The sequence below is a fragment of the Orbicella faveolata genome, unplaced genomic scaffold, assembly GCF_042242905.1.
Source record: "Orbicella faveolata isolate gen_17 unplaced genomic scaffold, um_ofav_v1 contig_12, whole genome shotgun sequence".
Lineage (NCBI taxonomy): Eukaryota > Metazoa > Cnidaria > Anthozoa > Scleractinia > Merulinidae > Orbicella > Orbicella faveolata.
Window position 1 is genome coordinate 22,327,227 of NW_028301539.1, and position 24,695 is coordinate 22,351,921.

Below are 24,695 nucleotides of genomic sequence, written 5' to 3' on the forward strand. Positions count from 1 at the left end.
TATTCCAATAATTAGACACAATATGGATTGGCGGTCATTAATTCCGTGAAATACGAAGTATTATCTCGCGGACAGCACGGTTTTTTTAATTTTTTCCTTAGCTCGAGATCAATTACGGAGGTATAAAGCACGATAAAATCTTCCTTCGGGAATCGCTACTTTGTGTTACTTCGCAACTGAGAGTTTTCAATGCAAAATTATATTTTCGTGTGACTTATCAATGTGGATTTGAACTGACGTGGAAAACTTAATCTTGTCACAGAGTTATAATTGCAGAACATTAGACAAGAAACTGTGTCGAATTGTGTCGTTTGTCATTTGTTGTAAATATAGCACAAATAATTAATATTCTTTGGGTTATCAATGCCCTTGCTTTTAGCTCAGAGTTCTTATCTTACATCTTAAAAATATCCAAAATCTTCTATGTAACTACTGTATCACAGTACAAATCAGGCACACAACATAACTGACAACGACAAGGGAACAGTGCCTTGACTGAGACAAAAAATCCCCAGGTGATGTAATTTAAAACTGAGAAATGTATAGAAGCCACTCGAGATAATTTGTATGCTGCATTGATACAGTAGTTGTGAAGTGGGACACGAAGGAAAGTGTTACGAAATATAAACAACGCAACGTGAATTTATAACACATGGATGTTAACGGGTTGGTGACGATAGATCACGTCAGATGAAAGTGGACTCCGGTTACTACTTACAGTAGAAACACACTACAAATCAATCACTCTGCCCGGTGTTGAATTCCTGACCTTGAAAACACTTTATTCACGAACGCCGTCGAAAGGAGTTGAAACATCTGAACTGTTGAACAACTTCCACAAGTAAACTTTAAGTGAACAGTGTAAAGACATCAAATCGCCGCATTACCAGTATGCGCATCGACAGGAAAACGCGGTCGAGCGGCTCACTCAATTAAGAGAATCTCACCTAGGATTTGCGTTTGAAATCTGCGAGACTTTGGTTAAGTGGTTTTAAACATCAAACAACGTCGAAGTGGAGATGAGATCTTTACCATGCTCAGGATTTCAGGAATGACTTCGGGATCTATTCAGGACAACGGAGCGCTGGAAAACGGTTCGTGTCGTAACTGCCATTCCACCAAACTCTTGATCTTCGCACTTTTCGTGTTGTATGCTGTTTGTCAAGTTCAAATTCTCGTAAACAGAGAGGGGTCGGTGAATGTTGCAAATATTTTGCGCGAAATTCAACAGACCAGCCAACGCATTGCGGATATGGAATTGTCAATGATCAAGGTTGAGAGCACTCTGGATTTTCTTCTTGCCGAGTTGGGTGTGAAGCCGATTGCTCACAGCAGAGCGAAGCGGCAGAGTGGTTCTTCCATTCGTCAGGAGATGCGGCAGCTAAAGCGGTACTTGAAATATTTAGAGCGGAGGTATGACGTATTGTAATGTTTGTTTGAATCAGTCCTTTAGTTAATTCATCTAATTACGACGTAGTTGTTGTCTTTCGTTCTCGTAAACATCGACGATGCTGACACGGTGTTGAAGGCAAATGCACTCACTGCACACGGATCAAAGCGAGGGGGGTAAAATAAATCTCTGTTAAATGCCTGGTGATTAAGTCGATTTTGATTACTAGCTCAAAGAATGAAGTTTACTTTCGAGGACCTTTGAGCACGTTCTCTGTGCTTACATGCAAGGTTCAAAGATGATTACCCTTAGTCATAGCAGTGCCTTTTGATTACGGTATTTTCGGCCTCAGATCGGCTTGTTGACGTTCGTATGTTGCAATGTGCTTTCTCTAACACATGGCGCGAACAAGAATTTTAACATCTGCCACACATAAGCTGAAGAACACCCTCATGTGCTTGGAATTCCAAGTTGTTTTTCCCTCAGTTTTTATTTTTCACAAGCATACGATCGTTGCCGGGGAGCAAAATGAACACGAACTAGACAAGTTTCCATTTTATCTCCGAGTTCCAAAGCGAGCTTGTTGTTGAACGACCGCTAGTCTGGTTTACAATGATAAACAAACTTAACCTTGTTTAATAAGGGGTGATACAAATAGAAGTAAAATGGATTACTTCAGTTGTCCATGATATGTCTGCAAGGCGAACAAACAATGTCCAGTCTTTTAAGCCGTTCTTGGGAGTATTAAACACACGTGGTATTTCGTATTGCGTTCGAATTACTTGGCGGGAAATGACAGAGTGTTTGTATCTATATTGATGGAATTGACTATGCAAGCAGTTCAATTTATACTCAAAATATTTACCTCCTTAGAAGAAGGAGTTTTTTTGACCACAAAGAATTACGCCTATGCTTCGATTTGTAGAGTAATCTTTTAGCTGCCCGAGAAGATAATCGGACTCTGTTTTAATGCTCGTTAGACCACCGGAAAGTTTGCGGAGGGCTAACTCCGTAAAAACGAACCGGTGTTGAGAGAACTCATATAAAATAAATCCACTATCCAATTCAAACCACAATTGATTTTATCTCGAACATATCTCCTCTCATCTTATTTGTCACGTTTAATTTCTAGTTTGTTGTTCAGTTTCGAAATTACTCTTTTACATGGAATTGCGTTCGTTGTAACAGTCGCAGCAATTTCCGGGATTTTATTTTTAAAACCATTGCATGAAGCAAACACACCTACACTAAAAGACAATTTCACATTTCACGAATATGTTTTATGCTGTAACATCTGCAAAGCCACATTTGGCAGAAAGGCTGGTTAAAAAAAAAAGTCTTCGACGTTTTGTTATATTTTTAATTAAGATTATTATTATTATTATATGTGGACAGAGGCCAGTACACACGCGTACTGTGGCATATTTCATTCCATTTTACAATAATCATAGTTACTTTCTAACCCACGGAAGTAGCTTGTTAAGGCCGAGGATCACCCGTGCAGGAAGTACGACTAATGAACCAATCCAAGAGACGATCAAGATAATTATCTTCTCTTGAACAAAGAAAAAAAAAATGACTATGATGGGCAATTTTCAAGATTAGCCGGAAACAACGGGGTTGTGCAGTTTTCGTTTTGCTTGCGTTGTTTTTGTTTGTTTGTTTGTTTATTTGTTTGTTTGTTCGCCTGGTTTTTTTTTTAAAGCACCTCCATCGGGTATGGTAATGTCGAAACTTCCTCAGATTGCAAAATAACCGTATTGAGATTGTTTTTCGAAACTCAAGGTATCCAGGGAGAGCACAAATAATAACAGTATATCTACATGTATTCTTACTGGTCATCACTGCAGTGGGTCTGTATGATCAATATTCTTCTCACTCGATTGAGACCAAACGTACTTGTTAGCCTCAGACTGGTTCACTGAATGGTCAATATTGAATGTGTGTTATGAAAAAAATATATATAGTATACGTACAGCGCTTTTAAAGTTAACTTTGCAAGTTCAGTTGCTAAGTTCCGTTTGTTGGTTTGGATTTAGCAGTGTGAGATGGTACCAAAAATTACACTTAAGGTGCTCTGTGGAGTTTTAAAAAAATAATTCCCCACGTTTTTCGTCTACAGGCTTTTTACTGAACTTTTGGAATTATCAATATCTTGTTGATTTTCGAAATGAGAAAGGATATACACAGGTCATATAAGAATTTATGAATTAAATAGCAATGATAAATTGCCTTACGATTTGATTTAAACTCTCATAAATAAGTGCTTGGGATTGTTTGGAGTGATGTAGTGAGAATTCGTGTCGGAATCAAGACCCGAAGGTTGAACTTGTTCCACAAATTTGGATGATATAGCTCATGCGCGAGTGGGTTGTCTCATTTCTAATAATAGTTTTGGCTAAGTCAATAAAAATTCGAAAAAATTTGTGCAAACCCTTTCATTCTTGTAATTGACCAAGCGGAACGTAAGGGAAGCTGGGCAAACTAGAGTACCGTAAATCCTCGAATTAGCCCCCCCCCCCACCCCCCCTCGAATAAGCGCCCCTTCGAATAAGTGCCCCTCCTATCGGCCAATTTCAGGAGCCATAATCGGGGACGGAGACCGTAAGCGCGCGCCATCTCTAGTATTGGGGCTGTCCCTATGATGTAGGACAATTTTTCTATTTTTAGAACAAATTGCGCCATCCCGTGCGGCACACGCGCGTACATGCTGCGAGGATTTTTGCGGATGTAGCGCGGGGAATTTCGAAATGGCGTCCGAAATTCCCGAAACGTTTGATACTTTAGGCCCACAACTCAATACGTTCACGGCTGTTGGAATTTTACTTCAGAATTTTCGTCGCAAGCTGCTCCAGTTTGAGTGAAGTAAGACAGTGTTGAATTTAGTTATGTGCCGCTTTATATCACTGACCGAGTTGTGTTCCGCTTCTTCTTTTCCAAGAGCTCCACATTACTCCACTCTAAGTTTCACATATGTTGAAGATTCACAGCTTTTCAAAAACACAGCAAAAAACTAGTTGGATATTTTTGGATATAGCAGCGTTTCAGGACTTCAAAATTTCCCTCCTCTTGCCACACGCATGCGAGGATTTCCCCAGAGTCTCGAAACGTAAAAAAAAAACTAGTTGCAAGTTTGAGTTTCGCCTGAATTGTAAGCAACGCTTGATGTTTTATCAAGGTCCAATAAGTGACAATTAAGTTTATGTCTGTAGATGCTGTTCAGTTTTGTTTGTGTAAAAATCCAATAAATTGTCTGTTGTCGATGAATAAGAGCGCCCGCCGATGCGTGTTTTGTACAGTCAGTAAAACCTGACAAATTGGACTTCCCACTTTCGTGTGAAAACGTACATCGAACTCATATAATATCTCTAGTTTTTAAATATGTTTAAGGTTGATAAATGTTTGAGAACATATTAAAAGCTAAGCTGAAAATAAGTGAATACAGCAGAAATGATCACAGGCGGCCCAGACGTTGTATACGATTAATACGTGGCATTATGCTGTTGACGATTGCGTTACAATTTTAGCCGTTTATAAGACAATGTATGAGAATGCTTCGAAAATTACTCTAAATGCTACTTGTAGAAAATCATTTGAATAAAATGGCTTACCTTATGTTTGCATCGCGTTGTTTTGATGTCTCTGGGTTCCTGGAGGTGGTTTAGAGCCATTTAGGCGAGTTTTACTTTCTGGCGGTTTGCTTTCCCTAAAGAGAAACGAAAGGCGGGCGACCCACTGGCCCGACGGCCCGCACTCAAAGCTGTGTAAATTCCACAAAAATGGTCTAATCTCGTCAAAATTGTCTCATGGCAGCCGTCGATAACTCTTCTTCCCATTCGCTTTCTCCCAAGGTTTCAAAGTTTATCTTAACCGCCCGAGAATCGCTGGTTTTCCAGCTCTTGCTTTCCATTTCTGCTCCATTTCGATCCGTAACCGATTATCTTGGCCACAGGATTTGAATTTCTAGCTTAACGACCTCGCCATCGTGACAAAGTCGCCTCCAACCGTCGAGAGGCACGGGGTATTTTTTGATCATGCAAACTGCACCGTGCCGCGGTGTATAACTGAAATTAGCGCCTAAAAGCACTGTTAACTCCAAAAATACAAGGAGCAAACAATGTTCAGCTGAAGTTAGCGCCTAAAAGCACTGTCAACAGCAGCGAGAGATGGCAACGAGTAACTGACCAATGCCCCGTGCCTCTCGACGGTTGGAGGCGTCTTTGTCACGGTGGCGAGGTCGTTAAGCTAGAAATTCAAATCCTGTGGCCAAGATAATCGGTTACGGATCGAAATGGAGCAGAAATGGAAAGCAAGAGCTGGAAAACCAGCGATTCTCGGGCGGTTAAGATAAACTTTGAAACCTTGGGAGAAAGTGAATGGGAGAATAGTTATCGACGGCTGCATGAAGCAATTTTGATGAGATTAGACCATTTTTGTGGAATTTACACAGCTTTGAGTGCGGGCCGTCGGGCCAGTGGGTCGCCCGCCTTTCGTTTCTCTTTAGGGAAAGCAAACCGCCAGAAAGTAAAACTCGCCTAAATGGCTCTAAACCACCTCCAGGAACCCAGAGACATCAAAACAACGCGATGCAAACATAAGGTAAGCCATTTTATTCAAATGATTTTCTACAAGTAGCATTTAGAGTAATTTTCGAAGCATTCTCATACATTGTCTTATAAACGGCTAAAATTGTAACGCAATCGTCAACAGCATAATGTCACGTATTAATCGTATACAACGTCTGGGCCGCCTGTGAAGTAATCGGCAAAATTACGATGACACTTTCTGTACGCGTCAGACTTTCCTTTCAAAAACGTTTGCAAACTCGCCAAACAATGAGAAACTATCAAAAACAGGGCTTGGTTATGATTAAGCATTGTTTGGGAAACTCACAAATTAACTAGATACCAGAGTAAAGAGTTTTCTTACATAACGTTTCTTTACAGAACAAACGTAAAAGCTTACGCGCACAACTAGCGCGAGCAGATATTATTCATTCACAGCGCGAAATTAAAGTCTGTTTGCGACCCTGAAAAACTCACCTTTTCCATTAGCTCAGAGCATAAAACTACATATAAGAGCCCTAGTTCTTATTCCCTGCCTTTTTCCCTGCCATCGCTGTGGAACATCTGCAAGAGAATCTCGCAACCCTCACCATTTGATCACACAACGTGACAGCATCCACGCGAGAGCCTCCGACACGTGCGTGGATCCGCGCGGATATATGACGTCAGGATGGCACAATTTGTTCTAAAAATAGAAAAATTGTCCCATATCATAGGTGCGCGCGGATCCCAAGACGTACGGTCTCCGTCCCCGATTATGGCTCCTGCCAAAATTTAAAATAAGCGCCCTACCCCCCCCCCTCCCCTCGAATAAGCGCCCCCCACCCCTCCCCCTATTTTGTGGACAGCAAAGGATGTATAGTTTTCGTCGTGTAGTATTAGATTTTTACATTGTTTAATTTGTGACCCCGTAGATTTCTAATGGTGCCGCGATTTAAACTTTAGGATCAGCTTTTTATGTCGATAAACAGCTTGTGCTTGTGCTGTGCACACCACAGCACAATTTACGTGCAGATGATGTATTGAAAAATGATCATGTCAGGCCACGATTCGGGAAAAATTAAATAAGCCCTCCCCCCCTCCAATAAGCGCCCCCCGTCTTCTCTGGGCGCTAATTCGAGGATTTACGGCCCAGTTTGCTATTGAATGAATAATCTTCCCACAGTTTGAATGGGCGATGAGATGTTTCCTAAATAACTTTTGGTAGACACACTATCAGTCAATACAGTTCTAATTTTATTCTAAGAATGCCGTCACTAAAAGTGTTTTAGCTACCCAAGTCTTTATTAAAAGAAGATTTGTAAAGGACGTCAAGGAAGTGCATTTTTCGGAGAACATATGCCACATACGCATGAAAGAAGTCGGCTCAGATTCAGTTTTCTGTAGTTTCTGATTGGTATTTTGTATATTAGAAAAAACAAAAAAACTTTAGGCCCCGCGGGACCACATTATTGACAAGTCAGTGGTCTTTGCTACGAAAACAGCGCGGTAAATTCTCCACATTTAAGTACTTTTCTCATATATACATAACAATCAGATATTGTGGTTCTCAGAATCTCGCATTAGTGTTAATTGTTTCCCGTCTTCAGGCAAATCAGCGATTTTGTTATTTTGTTTTATTATTTCATCTGAAAACTGCAATATAAATTTACCCAATTTCAGACGATTTTCATTAAACCAAGGGATTAAATACTGTTTAGTGAGCCATGCAAGTAGTAATTGTTTGCTATCTTTTCCATAATAGATGAAAAGACCGAAGGCGGAAACCAATTAAAACGTCTACTTGAGAGAATCAGCTGACTGTTTTGTGCTATTAGCGGCACTCTCTTTTGACCCTGCTTTCTTTTAAAAGACGACAATTTCCAATTACTCTTTCTTAGCTAAAGGTGATTAAAAGCCTTACAATTACCGGGTTTACACCAGTGGCAACCTATTAACTCTACATTGACACGCAGTTAGTTCGGTCACGTTCCTCTCAGCACCTCTTATTCAGACCGAGGCTGCAGCTCAAGGCCCGTTCTCGTTTCAATCTAGCATCTTACGGTTGTTAAATGTAGCTTGTTTGCTATACCACCCGCCAAAAACGGAGAAATAAGCGACCACATCTCGAAAAAAACCTGCGTTGATTTATTATATTTAGACCGCGTCTGAGACCGCAAAGCAAACTTGATTGTGCATAGTGTACCGACAGAATTCATGAAAAAGGATTCACATCTATATAACTCGAAGGGAATATATTTTTCTTTTCTTTTTTCTACGTACTTCGTGGGAGAATTTTAGAAAATGGTTTCCTGTGCACGTCCTGAAGAGTTTTGCTGAAACTTTTCGGAAGTGAGATATATTTCAAAACAAAATAACCCGATCTTATCACGATTAGTTGTTTTCTATGATAAAAATCCAAACGATAAGCTGAAGATATCAAAAAAAACAACAACAAAAAACTAAGAAATTCCTTTTTGATTGATGAAAAGAAAGAGGATGTTCATTCACAATTTTTTTTAAGCCGTTAACATTTTTTTAAAATTCTATTGGGCATGTCACGTGGTATGACCCGTGCATTTAACATTATTACAACTATACAAGTTTGAATTTGGTTTTAATAATCGCTCGTCCTCAAATTTTAAACTTTCCATCAACAACATCTGGCAGGTTCTTTTAATTCTGCCGTCTCTCACTATATACGAGTTTATTTTGATTTGAAAACAGAAACTTTAACAACTTCATATCATTTGTTTACCGATGTAGCTGCTTATTGAGACTTGCGTACACAAACAGCATACCACAAGCAACGTTTAATGGACCCTTTCGCATGAAACGCTCCGTTGAAAGGTCGGCTTCTCGCTACAGGCGTTTATTTAACAATCCCATGCGTGATCATTTCGAAACATCACTTGATTCGCCGGAAAAGTTTATTAAAAGCAGGTGTGTGTGGAAACACAAGCGTGACTTGCAATCTTCATTTGCCAAGGACAGTACTAATGTGGCTTACAATTGGATCTTTTATCATCGAAATCGATCTTTCTTAGACAGCTTTTCTGTCCATTTACGCTCAGCCTACGAGCCTGGCTGTAAAATGTTCCGCTCTTCGCTAACCACGAATGTGGCTGGCGCGGAATGAATCATGTTGACCGGCAACGCGGCGTTTACAGACCCTACAGGATGTGATTGAGTGAGTTACAACAAAGATTAAGATGAAGACGGAAGAATCGAAGCTAAAGGCTCCCTTCACCAAGGAGATGTCGACTAATTCAGGGACGACATCTTCCAATTGCACTGTAAAAATGCCCATACTCGTTCACAGCAGTCCAAAACCACCAAAAAGGCCTTACGTGTATCATCAAGCAAAAGTTCCGAAACCAAAGCACATGCAGTCGAGTTGCACAAACATAAAAAATCCCTGGATAGTGCGGAGTGCTATTGGCTTTGTTGCGGTCGTTGTCATTGTAGTTTTTGCGTCTCTCCAAGGCAAAACCAGCGCGGAATTGGAAAACATCAAGAGCAAAGTCGTAGAGCTAGAAACTATGGTCGAATCTTTACGCAAGAATATTGTCGAATTGGAAACAAGGTAAGGCTTAGATGTGCCAAATAAATGCTGCCAGTTTTTGCAGGATGAAAAGTTTAGAAGAGAGAGCAATTCTTTGTATTTGTTTTAAAATAACCTCTTGTATTGAGCACGGTCTTAAGCATTACATCAAAAAGCAAACTTTTTGAGAATCATGACACAACAAAACTTAGTACATTCTGAAGATGAGTTAGAGCGCTTTTTGCTACGTCTAAATAAGTAAAAATGAGACGGCATTTTTACTCGTAATATAGCGCAATGAAGTCCGTTTATTGGTGAAAGTTATTTCTCACAGGGGGGCGTTCGAAGCATTTACATAGCACTACGGTTAGGCCTTTCCAATAAAAAATTGTTTTCGTGCCATTTCGCACTTCGGATTAACTAAAGTAGTAATTTGTTCCCTTGTTCCATTTGCTAAAAGTCATTGGATTAATCATGTTTTATATAGAAAACACCTGAGAAAACGAGCTTAGGGAGGTTTTATTCACGAGTCGAGGTTTTGTGGTTGTGTTTAAGAGTTGTATGATCTTCGTTCAAATATACCAATGGACCGAGTTGTTTTACGGCAGCCTCAGCGGGATTTGAAGCCATTTTGTGAGTTAATAGCTCAGCGAAGGACTTGCTTTATAAACACCTCTTACAAATCCAGGCGCTCTGGCGACTTTTTTTATATTTTTCGAACGCGCTAAAGGACTCCTATGCGGTTACCGTTTCTCTCTACTACCTGTCTATTAATGAAAGTTTTATGACTTCATCAGTCGTTTTATGTGATTTCCCAAACACATCTAATTGTAAACTGAAATCTATGAAAGGAACAAGAGATTTTAGATTGCGAGGCGTCAAAAATAGACTTGTGGTTTTCTGTTATTTAATTCTCTGTCCAAATCTGTTTTAGCTCTCCCTCATAGGAAGATATCAAGAAATGGAGAAAAAGTCTTAAGAGTCTTTAAGATATTTTTTTCTTTATTCTTAAAACCTATCATTTTTAATTAAACCTTTTAGCTCCTCCTAAAATTCGTCAGTTTCTGTTCTGGGGCCATGAAAGAAACCAAAATCACGGTAAACATGTACTGCAATTAATCACGACCTTTTATTGTGTTTAGTTATTATTCGCAACACACAGCTCATTGAGCAAATAGACCATGTTCAGGCAGGTGTTTCTAACAACCTAAAACTTCCAAATTACTCAAAATCTCGTAACTAAGTGACTCGTTTGTAATTTAAATTATTGATTTCTTTCAGAGTGCGTACGAGATCATTTCCGACGCTGAAAATGTTACATATTATTTCTGCGGGGTTATAGAACAAAGTTGTTTTGTTGACTTCATCTTTTTATTTCGCAATTTGTCGCCGGATGGAATTTAGATGGAGTATCGAAGTCGCATTAAGACTATCGTTAATGCTTCAGAAGTATGTTTACAAAGCAACATGGCTTGAATAACTTAACTTTTGCTAACGACTTTGCAACTAAGTAGCGCGTTCGTGCTTTCAAAGAAAAATACAAGAAAAACGCAACCCAGAAAGAACTAGAACTTTTTCGAAAATGTAAGAAGAACGGCCAGGTTTTCGTCAAAACAGGAAATACAATTTTTCGTCGTGTCTAGTACAAGGCGGTAGGGGGGGAAAACATGAGAAACAGATCTCTTCTAATAGATTTCTAAGGTTAAGAATTACTTTTCTGGTAAAAATAAGGAGCAATGATAATTTTGACCAAGGGGAACTGAAATATTAAACACTTAGAAATCATCTTATTTTATTTAGTCTAAAGACAAAATACGAACCCGACTTAACCTTCTAAACAGGCACTTCAAGTTCTACTTTTGTTATAATTAATTCTGATCTCTAAGCTCTGCTCTTTAGATATGCCATTTAATTTCGTGAAGTGTCTGGGATGGGCAACTCAACCATAATCCCAGAGTTATTCATTTGTTGGGGAAATTGTTAATAGGTGAAAAAAAAAAATGTCAGTTCAATTGAATAGTTAATTTGACAAAAGCATGAAGTGAAGACAAGAGAAAATGAAGAGTAAGACCCACCATCTAGACTTTGCTCTAAGGTAATCCATCCTGAGTTAATTTTAGATCATTTGCGACTTCAGAAATCCCAGGAGAGTCTAGAAATAGCCAATCCTTTGACGATGATTTTGCTCCCCAGGACAGTCCAAACGACTTTACACGCATTTCTTCGTCCACGAAGGCATCCACGTAACGCGCGTGACAACATTATTCGCAGGCGATTGCGAGTTTGGTTGTTCTGGGATCGAGTGAACTGTCCGTGATATAAAGGTTGCCCTACTGTAGGAGAGTCCGTAAGAGTAGGTTCGACTGTATATGGAGATACGGAAAGGAAATGTTTAATGAGATCATAAATGTTAATTTATTTTTGGAGCCTTGTGTCTGAAAGGCCAGTGTGTAACTTTTGGCTTCTGAAGCACTAAGCGACCGCCTTGGAATATTGGATATCGGACGTTACCTCCTTGTGTTTTGTCAGTCTGGTCTAACAATTACACATGTCGTTGTGAAGCGAGGGCCGCCGGATGAAAATAAAGTGGCTTAACCAGGGACACCACATAATGACCCAAGTCAGTGCTCGAAACAGTCACTTAACTTACTAACGATCACATCTTAATCAACCGACAGTTTGTGGCGTCGGTCGCCAGTCGTGTTGTAGTCAATTGATAACTTGACTTGTCGCTCTTGTATTTCTTTTAGAATTCAATGTGTTATGTCAGACAACGGGACTGATGGCAGGGGAAAGCCGTGTTCCGGCGGCACGGGAGGTAAGTCTATATTCCTCGGGTATGGAGACACTGAACAAACCAACCGCATTTGTACTCACACACATCGATCATATAGAAATGACGTCATAAAGTGGTCAAAGTGGATGTCCGGGTGTATCTTACCGCAGAACACTCCCCATTGAAATGCTTATCTGCATATTCAGGGTATTCTGCAGAAACTCCATAAAAAATATTCTGCGCACGCACTTGTTTGCTGATACAAGTGATTTTATTTTGAAACAGGGAAAACAGGATATTTAAAGAACAGGCAAAAAGAGGACAGAACGAGTTCCACAAGTAAACCGACGGAAAAACCAACGAAAAGCAGGGGATCAAAGCAAACTGGCGGTACAGCTAATTCCCAAATCTCGAGTCAAACAAGTTCCAGGACTACAAAGCGAAGCAGAAGTACTGTGTATACGTACTGGGGAAGCTCAAAGTGTTCAACAGGTGAAGATGAAATAGTAAAAACTGTTTATTCAGGTGAGTTTGACATTTGTTCATAGCGCCTGCTCATGGAAAACACCCCGTAAATCTCATTTCAGGCTCTTATCGAAACAAAGCAAAAGTAACATGGCGTCATAGTGCGATATTCCAGTCGAGTTCTTCTTCATTTGATTTATCGGTTTTTAGGCTGATTTGTCTTGTAAAGAGATTTTACAGTCCTGGCAATAATTGTTGGGCCTCTCTCTCCATCTCTCTTTCAATGTTCAACTTGGTAAGAGACTTTGTATCTCGACATTCAGAGGGACGGTAGGAGCGACCAAAAGTAGACACCCATCTATACCATGCCATACAGTGTAGAACATATATACAGCCAATCAGAACACAGAAAAGCCGTTGTGTATTCGATGGTATTACATACAGCCTTTCTGTCATACGCCGCGCGTATGTCGCATTGATTGTGCTGACCGCTGTATTTTCTATGGCATGGTAAAAATTAGTTATTCAACGCCCTCTCGTGGTATACTATGGAATATCTCTAAGTTATTTTGTTATTTCCTCATTTCATTTAGGCAGAGTGGCGTCTTTGCATTCCCGCTCCAATCCCGCCGTTGGTTCAGATTATCTGTGTGTTCCCGACCGCTTTGAATATACGGATAACAAAAACGTGACTAGCGGACTTCACTTATCGCCTGTTAAATACGGGCCAAACATGACTATTTTCACAGCGATTGGACCTGAACAGTGCAAAGAGTGGGGAGAGGTCTGCGAGAGATTGAAGAAAAACGATCCGCGCATGTTCAGAGTTCTCGACTATCACCAGGTCCCGTGCGCTGTGTGTCGGCATGAGAAATACTCTGCCACGCTGGTCACACCGGGACGGAACATGTGTCATCCCGGTATGTGGAGGGAATATTACGGATATTTAATGACCGGTCAGCACGGAAATTCGAGGTCGCAGCACATATGCGTGGGCGCCGATGCGGACGGCATACCAGGGAGCAATTCCACTCGTAGTCGAGGCCCATTCCTGCAACATGTTGCTTATAAGTGCGACGAACCATCGTGCCCTCAAAACTTAGATAGTTTAAATGACAAAGCGAAGGCTGTAACGTGTGTCGTCTGTTCAATTTGAACGAAAACGTGCCGTTTTACATAGCAATTAGAACCACAACATTGTTGTGAAATTGCGTCGACACTTCGAGTAGCGAGAGAAAGAGAGAGCAAGTGGAAGGTGTTAGAGTCATCGATAAAGAGGACGCGATTGTCCTTTGTGTACTATACCGTCAGTTTCAAGAGTTCTATGGACGACATACGGGTGTTTTCACAGAACGTCAATCTGACTTGATGAACGTACATCCCCACGTAAAGACGACCAGCAAAAATTATTTTTCGTCGCGGTAAACAGCTTTTACCGGCTGTTAAAAACATACACAAAAAGAACATTGGTAAGAGGAAAAGAAGAATCTATATTCCATTAGACCTTGAGTTTTGAATCAAAATCATTTTTAGTTAGATTATCTTATATTTGTAACCAACCCTCACAATAATGCTGAGCTCTTTGAAATTTATTTTAGTTTTTCAGTGATTTTAATAGTCCTGCGAATGCAGTCGCCATGCACTCGTTCCTCCTTGGTTACTCGCCGACATTTTGTCAAGGTGACCCATAAGAGACAGCTGTGTCTAATTATCGTCAGAAGCGAACGATATTTTAACTAGATGTTGTAACTAGAGCTTACAAGGCAGTCGCGTATCGAGAGCACGATTGCAATCTTCATGCGAGAATTAATCATCCTTGTATAGAGAACACTTCATCGTGAATGATAAATCAGCACAACAAAGACGTAAATACTTTGAAAGACGATGAAAGTCTACTCTAACAACTCAGTAATAAATCAAAATACCAAGTACTTAAGGCAGGTAATTTCAAATGCCAAGCCACGGATATGCTTATAACAGTTAAAACAAACTCGCATATACTGAGCTATATGAAAGAATTTGTAGGTGTTGTGAGGGTTTTCCTCCGAGTTATTTATTTTTCCTACCTTTATAATGGACTGGACTTTCATTTATATAAAACTACTTATTTACAGGTCATGCGCTGCGTCATTCACTTATCAGACTTCGGGGTCAGCGTCAAACGTATTAGGCGCCTAGTTCCCGCCAAAAAACTGTCACTTATAAACATCTCCATTTTCTGGAATCCTTCAGTTACAAGGGAGGGCCAAGAACGTGCAGTTAAAGTTAGGCTTAGTATACTACTTAAGCTTAAAGAACTTAATACTGATTTTTACACACTGCAATTTAGAATACCTCTGCTCTTTTGACATCGTTTCTAGACAAAGTCTTGCACATTTTCACTCAAATCTCGCGCAGGCGCCGAGGCCACAAAAGCGGAAGTGGCGTTGTATTGATATCTTTGAGTTTTAAACGCTGTAAAACTTGAATGTAAAGTGTTCGAGAGCTTGGGTCGGGTTGCTATGTTATCAGGTCTACTTGAAAAGGAAACTTTTATTTTGTTTGATAACCGATTATCCACATTGTAGACAATTATGATTTTTTACGACAACAGCCACATATTTCTGGTTAGTTTTCAGTTATTCACCTCACTGTCGGTGAATAATAGGGGTATCTATTTTTACTTTGAGATAAATCCACTAGTCCAAATCGTGGGAAACATACCAAGAGGCTGATTATTTTCTGCGAAATAAAACAGTGCCATAAACAGTTATCATTTTGAGGGCCGGATACCGGAGCTTAAGTAACTCGTCCTGGGTGGAAGAAAATGCGACTGACTGATTGACTGGTTTGATTGACTGACTGACTGGTTTGGTTTAAATTAATCTAAATTAAGATAGTAAAATTTTTCTGCAGCAAGTTAAGCCAACATATTGCATGGGTACATATTATTATTGTTGTTGTTCAATCCGCCCAAATGAAAACCTTAAAGCTCATTTTCTCGGTATAGATGTTATGCCAGATTGAAGATTTGTATAATAAACTATTTGTATAAAATAATTCGCTTTTGTGGTAACAAAATAAACTCATGAAGCTGTCATACTACCTGCGACTGATCATGAGCAGGTTCATATTTGGGCGGGTGTTTTAAAATCAAACCAAACCAATTCTTGGGTTTCACGTGACGTCACAAGCTTTGCTCAAATCAGTGTCCGCCATGTTGGTGTCCCTCGGGTGTCAAATTTATGCTAATAATAGGCCATTTCTACGTACAGTGAAGTTTCTCTATTATCGCTCTGTTATTTCGAAAAAAACGCTAAAAGTGCCGGGCATTCATCTTAAGGTATCCCAGTGCTCTCAGACTATGCCAAAAGCTTAGAGAGTCGAGTAAGGGAAAGATATTCGCAAGAGATCTCGGTCATCAGGGTTGACCCCGCAAGCATACCAGCCGAGCAGTTCAGTCCAGAATGCTTACCTCCTGTGGAAGTCTTAGACTTGCTGAGTTACCTCGTTCTTGAGACCAGCTTCTACACCAACAAGCAGTTCAAGGCGTTCAAGAGTCCGGAGGCGTTTAATCAAATGGTGTCGGGATTTGTAATCTCAGTTGTAGGCAAAGTAATCGCCAACAAGTATGTCGTGAGAGCAAGTGTTCGGCGCGGCATTCACAGCGTATGAATGATCCTTTAGTGAACATTTGGGTCATTTCTGAAAACGATGGGACTATTTTTTCAGCCCATTGCTTGGGACGCAAAGCTGGACTGGCTGAGTCATGCTCACATATCGCGAGTGTTTCATTTTATTTAGAGGCAGCTACACGAATTCATGGTAAGCTCGCTTGCACACTGGTAAAATGCTCATGGATTTTGCCGACATTTGTCAATGAAGTGCCGTATGCGAGGGCTAAGGGCATCGATTTTTCATCAGCTAACAAGCTCAAAGAAAAGCTCGACCAGAAAATTGGGGATCTACAACAGCCGCAAGCCTCGAACCGTACCGCAGCTTCTAGTTCTGGGACTGCATCGGCCGGCGCATCAGCGACTTAGCACATGCAGCGCTCATCGGCGCCTTCGAAAGAGGAAATGGGTCAGCTTTATGTCAAACTCATCCAGTGCAAAATTAAAGCAGTAGCTTTAGGTTTAATCGATCCTTTTCCTTACCAATTTATCGACCAAAGCCGCTCTGTTCCAGTAGTTTCAGAGCGAAGTGTTGCTACAAACTCGTTCACTCTCTACCACTCTCAGGTTTGTAGCGTCGCCGCGACTCACCGCAGAAATCCACTCGTTTCTCCTCCTAGTAGTGAGTTCCTCCTGTTCTTCCCCTTGAGTTGTAATAATCTTAGATATACAAAAAAAAAACCCTAAGCCTTTATCCTTTCCAACTTTGCTCGAACAGCCAACAACAACGCATGAACCATCCCTTCTTTCTCAGATGAACTCTTCTTTGGATACTGTTTATTTACGCTTGAAGGACACCAAGATGGCGGATAGTAACCGTTGCTGAGCTATTGGTTACGTGGATGAAACCCAAGAATTACTTCCTAATTAGACTATTCAGCCAATTTCAAACCGTAGTAAAACCAAAACCAAGGTAATGACTTACTAATTAGACTACTCAACCGGCCAATCTCAAACCGTATGTAGTAAAACCAAAACCAATCAATTGTCTGATTACTTTCGACACTCAATTGAAGACCGCTCTAACTGATGTAAAAATACGCTTATAAAAAAATCTGTATCTTCACAAATTACAACTATTGGTTCTAAGAACCTGCGAAAAACTACCAAAAAAGCCATCCTTTATCTCTCATCTTATGCAGCAGCATGAGACTCCAAGGAGAGTGTTTAGATTAGATATAAACTACGACGTTTAACAATCATTTATACAAGTTGTTTAAACAAAAACTTAATCAATCAATAATGACTCAAGTCTCCCGCCAATTAAATAGTTCATAAACTTCTCATGACTCTCTGCAAACCTCTCCATCTTGTCGTCTGAATGTTAATTTGTGGCTGATTAAGTTGTCACTTAAGCGTCAAAAATCACATGCATTTTCTAACGGTATATAGTTTAAATCAGGAGCTAGCTAAAGTATTTTAAACTTCATCCAGCCGGGCTCCTGGCAGCAAATAATTTCTTCTCAATGTCAGGCATGATTAGATATTGGAGTCGAGGCACCCTCGTACCCAGCGTCTTCGTTTCCCTGTCAAGCCAGTATGCCCAGTAAGGAACGAAGACACGAGGTACGAGATTGGTGTCGAGATTATGAGGTTGAGATTTAATGCCTGCAAGTTAGTTATCTCAGTTTATAATCCATCAAATATTTTCGCGTCACGTGACCGAACATTCCCCAGTTTTAGCTGGGGAATATCCGAGATTATTAAATTCTCAGCCTCGGATAATGCAATTCTAGCTTTCTGATTGGTTCACCTGATCTCGGTTACCAGCCATTATACCTGCGTTTGACCTTATATGGAAATGAAAGCGGCAAATGTCGCTCAGCATGAGCTTTTTCGCGTGAAGCCAAGTTTCGTCGACAAAAAAAATGGATGAAAAAAAGCACATTCAGTGAGCTATCTACACAGGAAATACAGGAAATTATGGACAATGCCGTCCCAGTGACAACAAAAAAGCCACAAAGCTCGAGATAAGATTATTTAACGGTACGTATACGTTAAGTTTCCCTTAAAGTTGCAAAATTAAAATATGACCGGCGAGATTTTACGCATTCATGAAGATTATGTAACAAAAACAAATTTTACCTGAACAGAATGGCTTGCTAGTCCTGGTGGCACCAAATTTTCGAAACCGATATAAGAAATGTCAAAAGAAGAACTGAATGTTCAGTTGAAGTGTTTTTACTCGTCTGCGAGGAAGAAAGATGACACGTATTGCTAAAGTTCATTGATTAAATCCATTAAAGCCGCCAGTTGATCATTTCCTTCGCACGCCGCCGCACAACAAACCATTGTCCATTATCTCTGACCAGGCAAATAAATTATTAGAGCATATGCATTTGTAAAAGGCCGCAGGAAAACAGGCATAATTGCCGGCGTAGTCCATAAGAAACCAGTTTCCAATGAGCAGATGAGGAAACTGTTCGACTAAGCAAGCTCGGATCGGCCGAGAGCAAGAATCCCGCACAGCTACAGAGGACGACCTAGTTTTATCTCAGACTCTTTCCTGGCCGACGACGACGACAGAATCAACGACAGCTAGCGCCAACAATTCTGTCCTTGCGAAAAACACCTCAAGGAGTTGAGTGTTTTGAGCTGAACCGAAGTAAGCCCGGTTCTTTACCAGCCGCGAAAAACCACCAGGGTGGCCTCGGAGATTCTGAAGATGAATCTGACGCTAAGATAGTTTCTGTCCTTGACTCTAAAACTGACCAACAAGGCTTTCAAAGCAAGGGAATCCTGAGAGAGATCTTGTCGAGAATAATTTTGGCACGACGTCTGTGTCACATGGCGATCAAAGTTTTCCGCAGCATTGTTACGATGGCAATGTGCAAGTGCACAATTATTTGGCTCTTCTCCATGACTCGAACTTGAACGCTTTTCAAACTTTCTGACCAAGGTTATATCTCCTTCATTTGATAGACGTTTCTTGAATTCTACTTGATTGCAATTTCATTCAGCAAATTCGTTTGCTTTGCTCTCAAATTTTTCATTCAACTAATTTTACAAACGGCGCGCATGTCATGTGATTTCCCACTTGTTGTTGTTTTTTTCACATCGACTTCCGGTCGTTTTGTAAAATTAAAATCCAATAAAATTAAGCTATATTTCCAAGAATACAAACGCACCGAATTTAATAAAACAATTATTCCATTCGCGCTTGTTGGATATGAGATTGGTTATAGCCAACTCGGCCCTACGGGCCTCGTTGGCTATTTACCATCTCATATCCAACGCGCGCTCATGGAATAATTGTTAAATATTCCCCAATTTTCAAAATTGCCTGCGCTGTGTAAAATATTTGAAAGATAATAAACACAATAGCCTCCATTTGACTTTGGAAATATGTTCTGATATTTGTCCGCGGACATTATCTTTTCCGCAAAGCTCACAGTTTTCCTCGAGCTACGCTCTCGGAAAACTGTTCGCTTATCGGAACAGATAATGTCCGCCTACAAATATCCGAGCATATTTTCGCGCCAAATGAAGGCTATTGTTTATATATTTTCTCGCCTAATGGACGCTACTGTTTACGTGTCTGCAGCGGCAAATAAGCTGCATATGATGGACTAGCATCGATCATGATTATATAGACACGAGTGTTTTATTTAACACTGACATAAAGAAGCCTGAGCCGTGTATTACACTGTGATAAAACACGACGGGCATTTGAGAACACGAGGGAAATGTAGAAAACACGAGCCGCAGGCGAGTGTTCTCTACATGTCTCGAGTATTCTATTGCTTTTAGGAAATAACTATGGAAAAAGTCTGTCAATGAGAGGAAAATTTATTGTACTTTCGTGATCAAGTTGCTTATTCTCATCAAATTCATGAGATGACGCGACAAACCAATCACAGCGACTGAAAGAATGAAAGCACAGCCTCAGCACCGGACAAAAAAATCCGCGGAGTAACAAGACGAAAGACTCTACGAAACGTTTGCAAGTAGTTCAAACTTCATACGCTTGGCGAAGTGATCCAACGTAGTGTTTAACGATAACTTTCCAAAATTTTGTGAATGGAATAAAGGTATGTTATAGAAACGCTGCTTCCGAAATTTATTCAGAATTTATTTACTTATGCTGAAGGCTATGAAGTCCGTGTTTGTCTCTGTATTTTGCTAAATGAAAACTATTGCTTGAAAGCTAAGCTCATGGAAACCAAATTCATTTATCGTAGTATGCATACATGCATTGAGTTTAAACTCAAAATGTCTGATAGAAGCAAATCTTTTCCCTACTTTTTTGACAACCCAAATTGATCAGTCAAGCCCAGCTGACTTCGTCCTCCAGTGACCGTGGAAAACACCCAAAAAAGGGTTTAAAACTTCCTTAATTTTAATCTCAAGCGTAACCGGTGTCGGCGTAAATTTTTTGCCCTAGAAAAAAAAAAAGATAAAGCTTTATATGGTCCTGGTCCCTGTTTTTCCTTGCAACTTTCCATGTATATGTTGAATGAAAAGATATTCGCATCATTGATATCTCAGAAAGTGAAAGCCAAAACTGCTTACTACGTTTGTTATCGCTAGTGTTACGGGTTCTCTAGTTCCCGCGTTGAGCTGCTGTGGATCGGGAACCGTAGTTTACCGGTACAATAGAACATTGCCTTAGCAACTCTATTGACCAATCAGAGCGTGCGTAGTATCTCATTTATTTTATAAATAAATATTATTATTATTATTATTATTATTATAAAACATATCTGTATTCCAGCTACATTACTGATGAGCTGTGGGAGGCGTTTTTCTGTAGTAAATAAAAGTAAATTACTGTGAAATAAAGACATCTTGTTACTTTCAGCGAACAAACAAGCTTTTATTGAGGCCTTGGTTTAATGAAAATGTTGTTAGTGGGGGTTGAATAGGTTTTCGTATCGACGGATTTGGCCTTAAAAAGCGCACGGCTTGTGGATTTTTGCAGTAAATCGAGCGGATTCGTGGATTTTGAAAACACAGTGGATCATGGATTAGTTGTAAATTATAGCGCGGATTCCGGATTGTGCCTGTCTTGATGTTCGGATCTTTGGTCCTAAACGAAATTTGGATCAAAGATCTTTCTTCAAACTTAAACTCAGGTGTGAGACTGTCATTAGAATTGTACTATGTTATAGCCATCAAGTATGCTGCTTTCTGTACCATTTGTGCGAAATTAACAATGGCATTCACATTTACCAGTTTACTTTTGAACTTTTATACTTTAGTTTCCGTATGTGATTGTGGTTTTGGATTTGAACAAAAATATTGGCGGATCAACGGATTTGGCGAAAAAAAGGCACGGATTGGCGGATTTGCATAGCCCTGTTCATCCCCCCCCCTCCTCCCCCCTGTACATTTCGGTGCACTGGTAACTCCATCTTCGGAGACCCAAGGGCAGCTTGTGTTGTGGGGACGATGCGCTATTATCGGGCAAAAGTTGGCATTAAGAGCGGGAGAGCTCCCGCTATTGATGTAAACTTTCGTCCAAAAATTATCGCGTCCCCTTGAAAATATCACATCGTTCTGACTTATTGTCCCTGGGACTCCGAGGATGTGGTAACACCAGCTTTGCTTAGGTACTTCAACGATTTTGTGTAATGAAACTGGCCGTTGTTGTTCCCGTGACTAAACAAAATTTAACATTATAAATCAAGAATGACATACAATGCTTTGTTCAGCAAGTGACTCACTCAGAGAAGAGTAATCTAGGAGTGGGGCGTGGTAAGAACATTAAAAGACTGACTCACCTAACGGTTCCTGTGCCACTTTTTTGTTCTCAGCACATTTTGACGTCATCTGGGATCTGTTACTGACCAGACGCCCCGCGAAACTGCCAAGCTGTTAGCTTGGCGATCCGTCAATAAAGTATCGCGGTCAGAGTTAAGGGTGAGAATGTCCAATTATTTTCTGTCTGCAGACACACAGCGCTTCTAATTACCTAAAGCAGGTACTTGCCTACAATTTTCCAAAAGTTTTGTTCTAGTTACAACTTTATTGTTTGCCGTGAAAACAATCTTATTTTCCGTGTTTGACATTACTCGCTTATCTTAGACTAAACATCCAAATCCCCTCTTGTAGAGGTTGTGATGCTTTCAAACCGATTCTCGCTGATCGACGTATGTACGTTACCAACATACTAACTATTCAAAGCTGTCGATTGCTGGGCTACAATGCAATGTAAAAAGCAAGGCCTAAAAGCAAATGGTTATGGGAAGAGAGAGATCCATGGAGAACGGATCGTTAAAGCAATTCGTTTCCCTCGGGCTGTGATGGAAGAAAAAGAATTCTTCAATGTTACGTTGTCCTTGACTAGTGGGATATTCTCACAAGGAAAAAGTCACTCGACATTATGAAAAATTTTAATTCTGTACTGAAGTTGCCAGTGGGGTCCAATTTTATTAGTGTTGTATACTATTAGGTGTTACCCTCGATAAATAAAGAGTTTATTTATTTACTAGATGTCGTGACCGAGTCGAGATTTTTGAAGTTTCAAGGACTAGTTGTGGGTGTCAAGGACTAGTTCAACCAATCAAAATTATCCTTTACTTCGCGGTTAGATATGGATTCATCATATATTTTACTGCAATGAAATGAAATCATATCACAGTTCACGGCTAACCTTTTTGCAGAAAAAAAAAACTGAAAAACGAGTAGCTCAAATATGTCGAATTAACTCCAGTAAGCACAAAACTAACATTGCATACCCCTTTAATTTTCATAGACCAGATCAGATCAGAACAGATTTAATTTGGAATGCAGGGTTTGCGGTCATCTTAGATACTCTGTGAATGTTGTTATTTCTTACAAAGTAATAATATTCATCAAACATTGATAAATAGATCGTAATTAATTAATGATTAATAACTAAATTTTAATATTTAGAGAGGAAGCGAAATATCATGGTGGTCCTCTATCCAGGTCGAATTAGAATTTGGAGATGTTGGTTTTTAAGGAGAGTGGATAACCTTAGTATCTGGAGGAAAACCCTCGGAGGAAGGCGAAAACCGACAACAAACGTACTCAACCATGGACTCCTAATCAAGACACATATGACACTGGGCCGGATTCGAATCTGGGATGTATTTTCGGAAGGCGAACGCTCTCCCTCAGCTGTACCATCCCTGTTCCCCTTATAGAGATTTTTGCGAAACAGTAACAGAAAAAATTAAAAGACGAGAAGCTCCAATCGTGCTAATTTCCAGGTGGTATACTTATGTGGAAGATAGCAAACTCATTAAACCCGCTGGGGTGGGGTGGGGGACTCCCATACGAAAAGATCGGGGATACTAGTCGGAAAAATTGAATTAAACCCCTAAAGGAGAAAAGGAGACCAATCCAGGCGTGGGTCAAGCTTTACTTGACCCCTAAAAGATACCAGTTGAGGAGGCTTACTACGGTTTTGATGGATTACAACAGCCAACTTCTAACTCTTTTTGAAAAAAATTCCAGATGGTTTTCCTTTCTCTATTGACTATTTGCTTAAGTCTTGTACAATTCTATGTGAGACTTGAACAAATTAATCTAATTTAAACGTCAACAAATGGCCAAAATAAACGACCGATTACCTAGGGAGAGACTAGGCACTAGTAGATTAAATGATGTTTTTCTCGAAATCTACCCGTATGACCCCACCTCAAAATTTCCGGAATTAGAAATTGGCTCTAACTCAACATTCATGCAAAGTAAAACAAAAATCTGTAAGACAGATTTTTCGCAAACTAAGAAAATTTGATATCAAAAATAGCTCCAAATTTGTCTTACAGATTTTTTTAAAAGTTATGGCTCTGAACGCGATTTATCTCTGCAAATCACGGTGAAAATTTCATCTTTGGTTGTACGGTAGATTTTTGGAGGGAAGGGAATTGAATTGCGCACGCACTTTATTTAAACGCGTTCTCGTGTGATGCCATGTATCGCATGTGAAGCAGAAGTAAATTAGAGCTCTTTTACAGGTTGTTTATTGGCCTTTTTTATCATATTTCTTTGGCCCCAGGCTTATAAACACATGTTTGAAGGGAGTTTTAAACTATCGCTACGTACAACAAAGTGATTTAACGCTTTTCAAGTGCTGAAGTTGTTTTCGTTTTTTCTTAGGGTTACTTGCGTCCTCGCCCGCGCGACTAATACTGACGTCTGGCAGTCAGTCGTAGCGCGCGCTACTGAGTCCAGGAAAAACAGTACTTCAGACAACTTGAAACGGTATAGGCCCTGATACCTTTGTTCAAGAAAGGAACTCCCGTTAATAGACGGAAATCGAGAGACCAGCAAAAGTTGAACCTAAAAATGGAAATAAGAGCTTGTTTTCTTGATTATTTCTTCGAGTGCACTCTAAAAGATGTTCTGACAG

General features: G+C 40.1%; 1 protein-coding gene and 1 pseudogene across 1 annotated transcript; both read left to right on the top strand.

The window, feature by feature from the left end:
* Positions 1-15,803, top strand: LOC110060084 (uncharacterized). Its single transcript, XM_089282861.1, has 4 exons — positions 1-1,413; positions 12,229-12,296; positions 12,540-12,779; positions 13,313-15,803. The coding sequence occupies exons 1-4, from the start codon at positions 1,034-1,036 to the stop codon at positions 13,873-13,875; spliced, it is 1,251 nt and encodes a 416-aa protein (XP_089138987.1). The 5' UTR covers positions 1-1,033; the 3' UTR covers positions 13,876-15,803.
* On the top strand, positions 15,636-17,198 carry LOC149117202 (uncharacterized; annotated as a pseudogene).
* Positions 17,199-24,695: the final 7,497 nt, after the last annotated feature.

Excerpts from the sequence above, each read along its gene's own strand:
- LOC110060084 (XM_089282861.1), top strand. The coding sequence starts at position 1,034 with ATGCTCAGGATTTCAGGAATGACTTCGGGATCTATTCAGGACAACGGA. Across the intron at positions 1,414-12,228 it reads TTGAAATATTTAGAGCGGAG|AATTCAATGTGTTATGTCAG; the intron begins GTATGACGTATT and ends TATTTCTTTTAG. Across the intron at positions 12,297-12,539 it reads GTGTTCCGGCGGCACGGGAG|GGAAAACAGGATATTTAAAG; the intron begins GTAAGTCTATAT and ends ATTTTGAAACAG.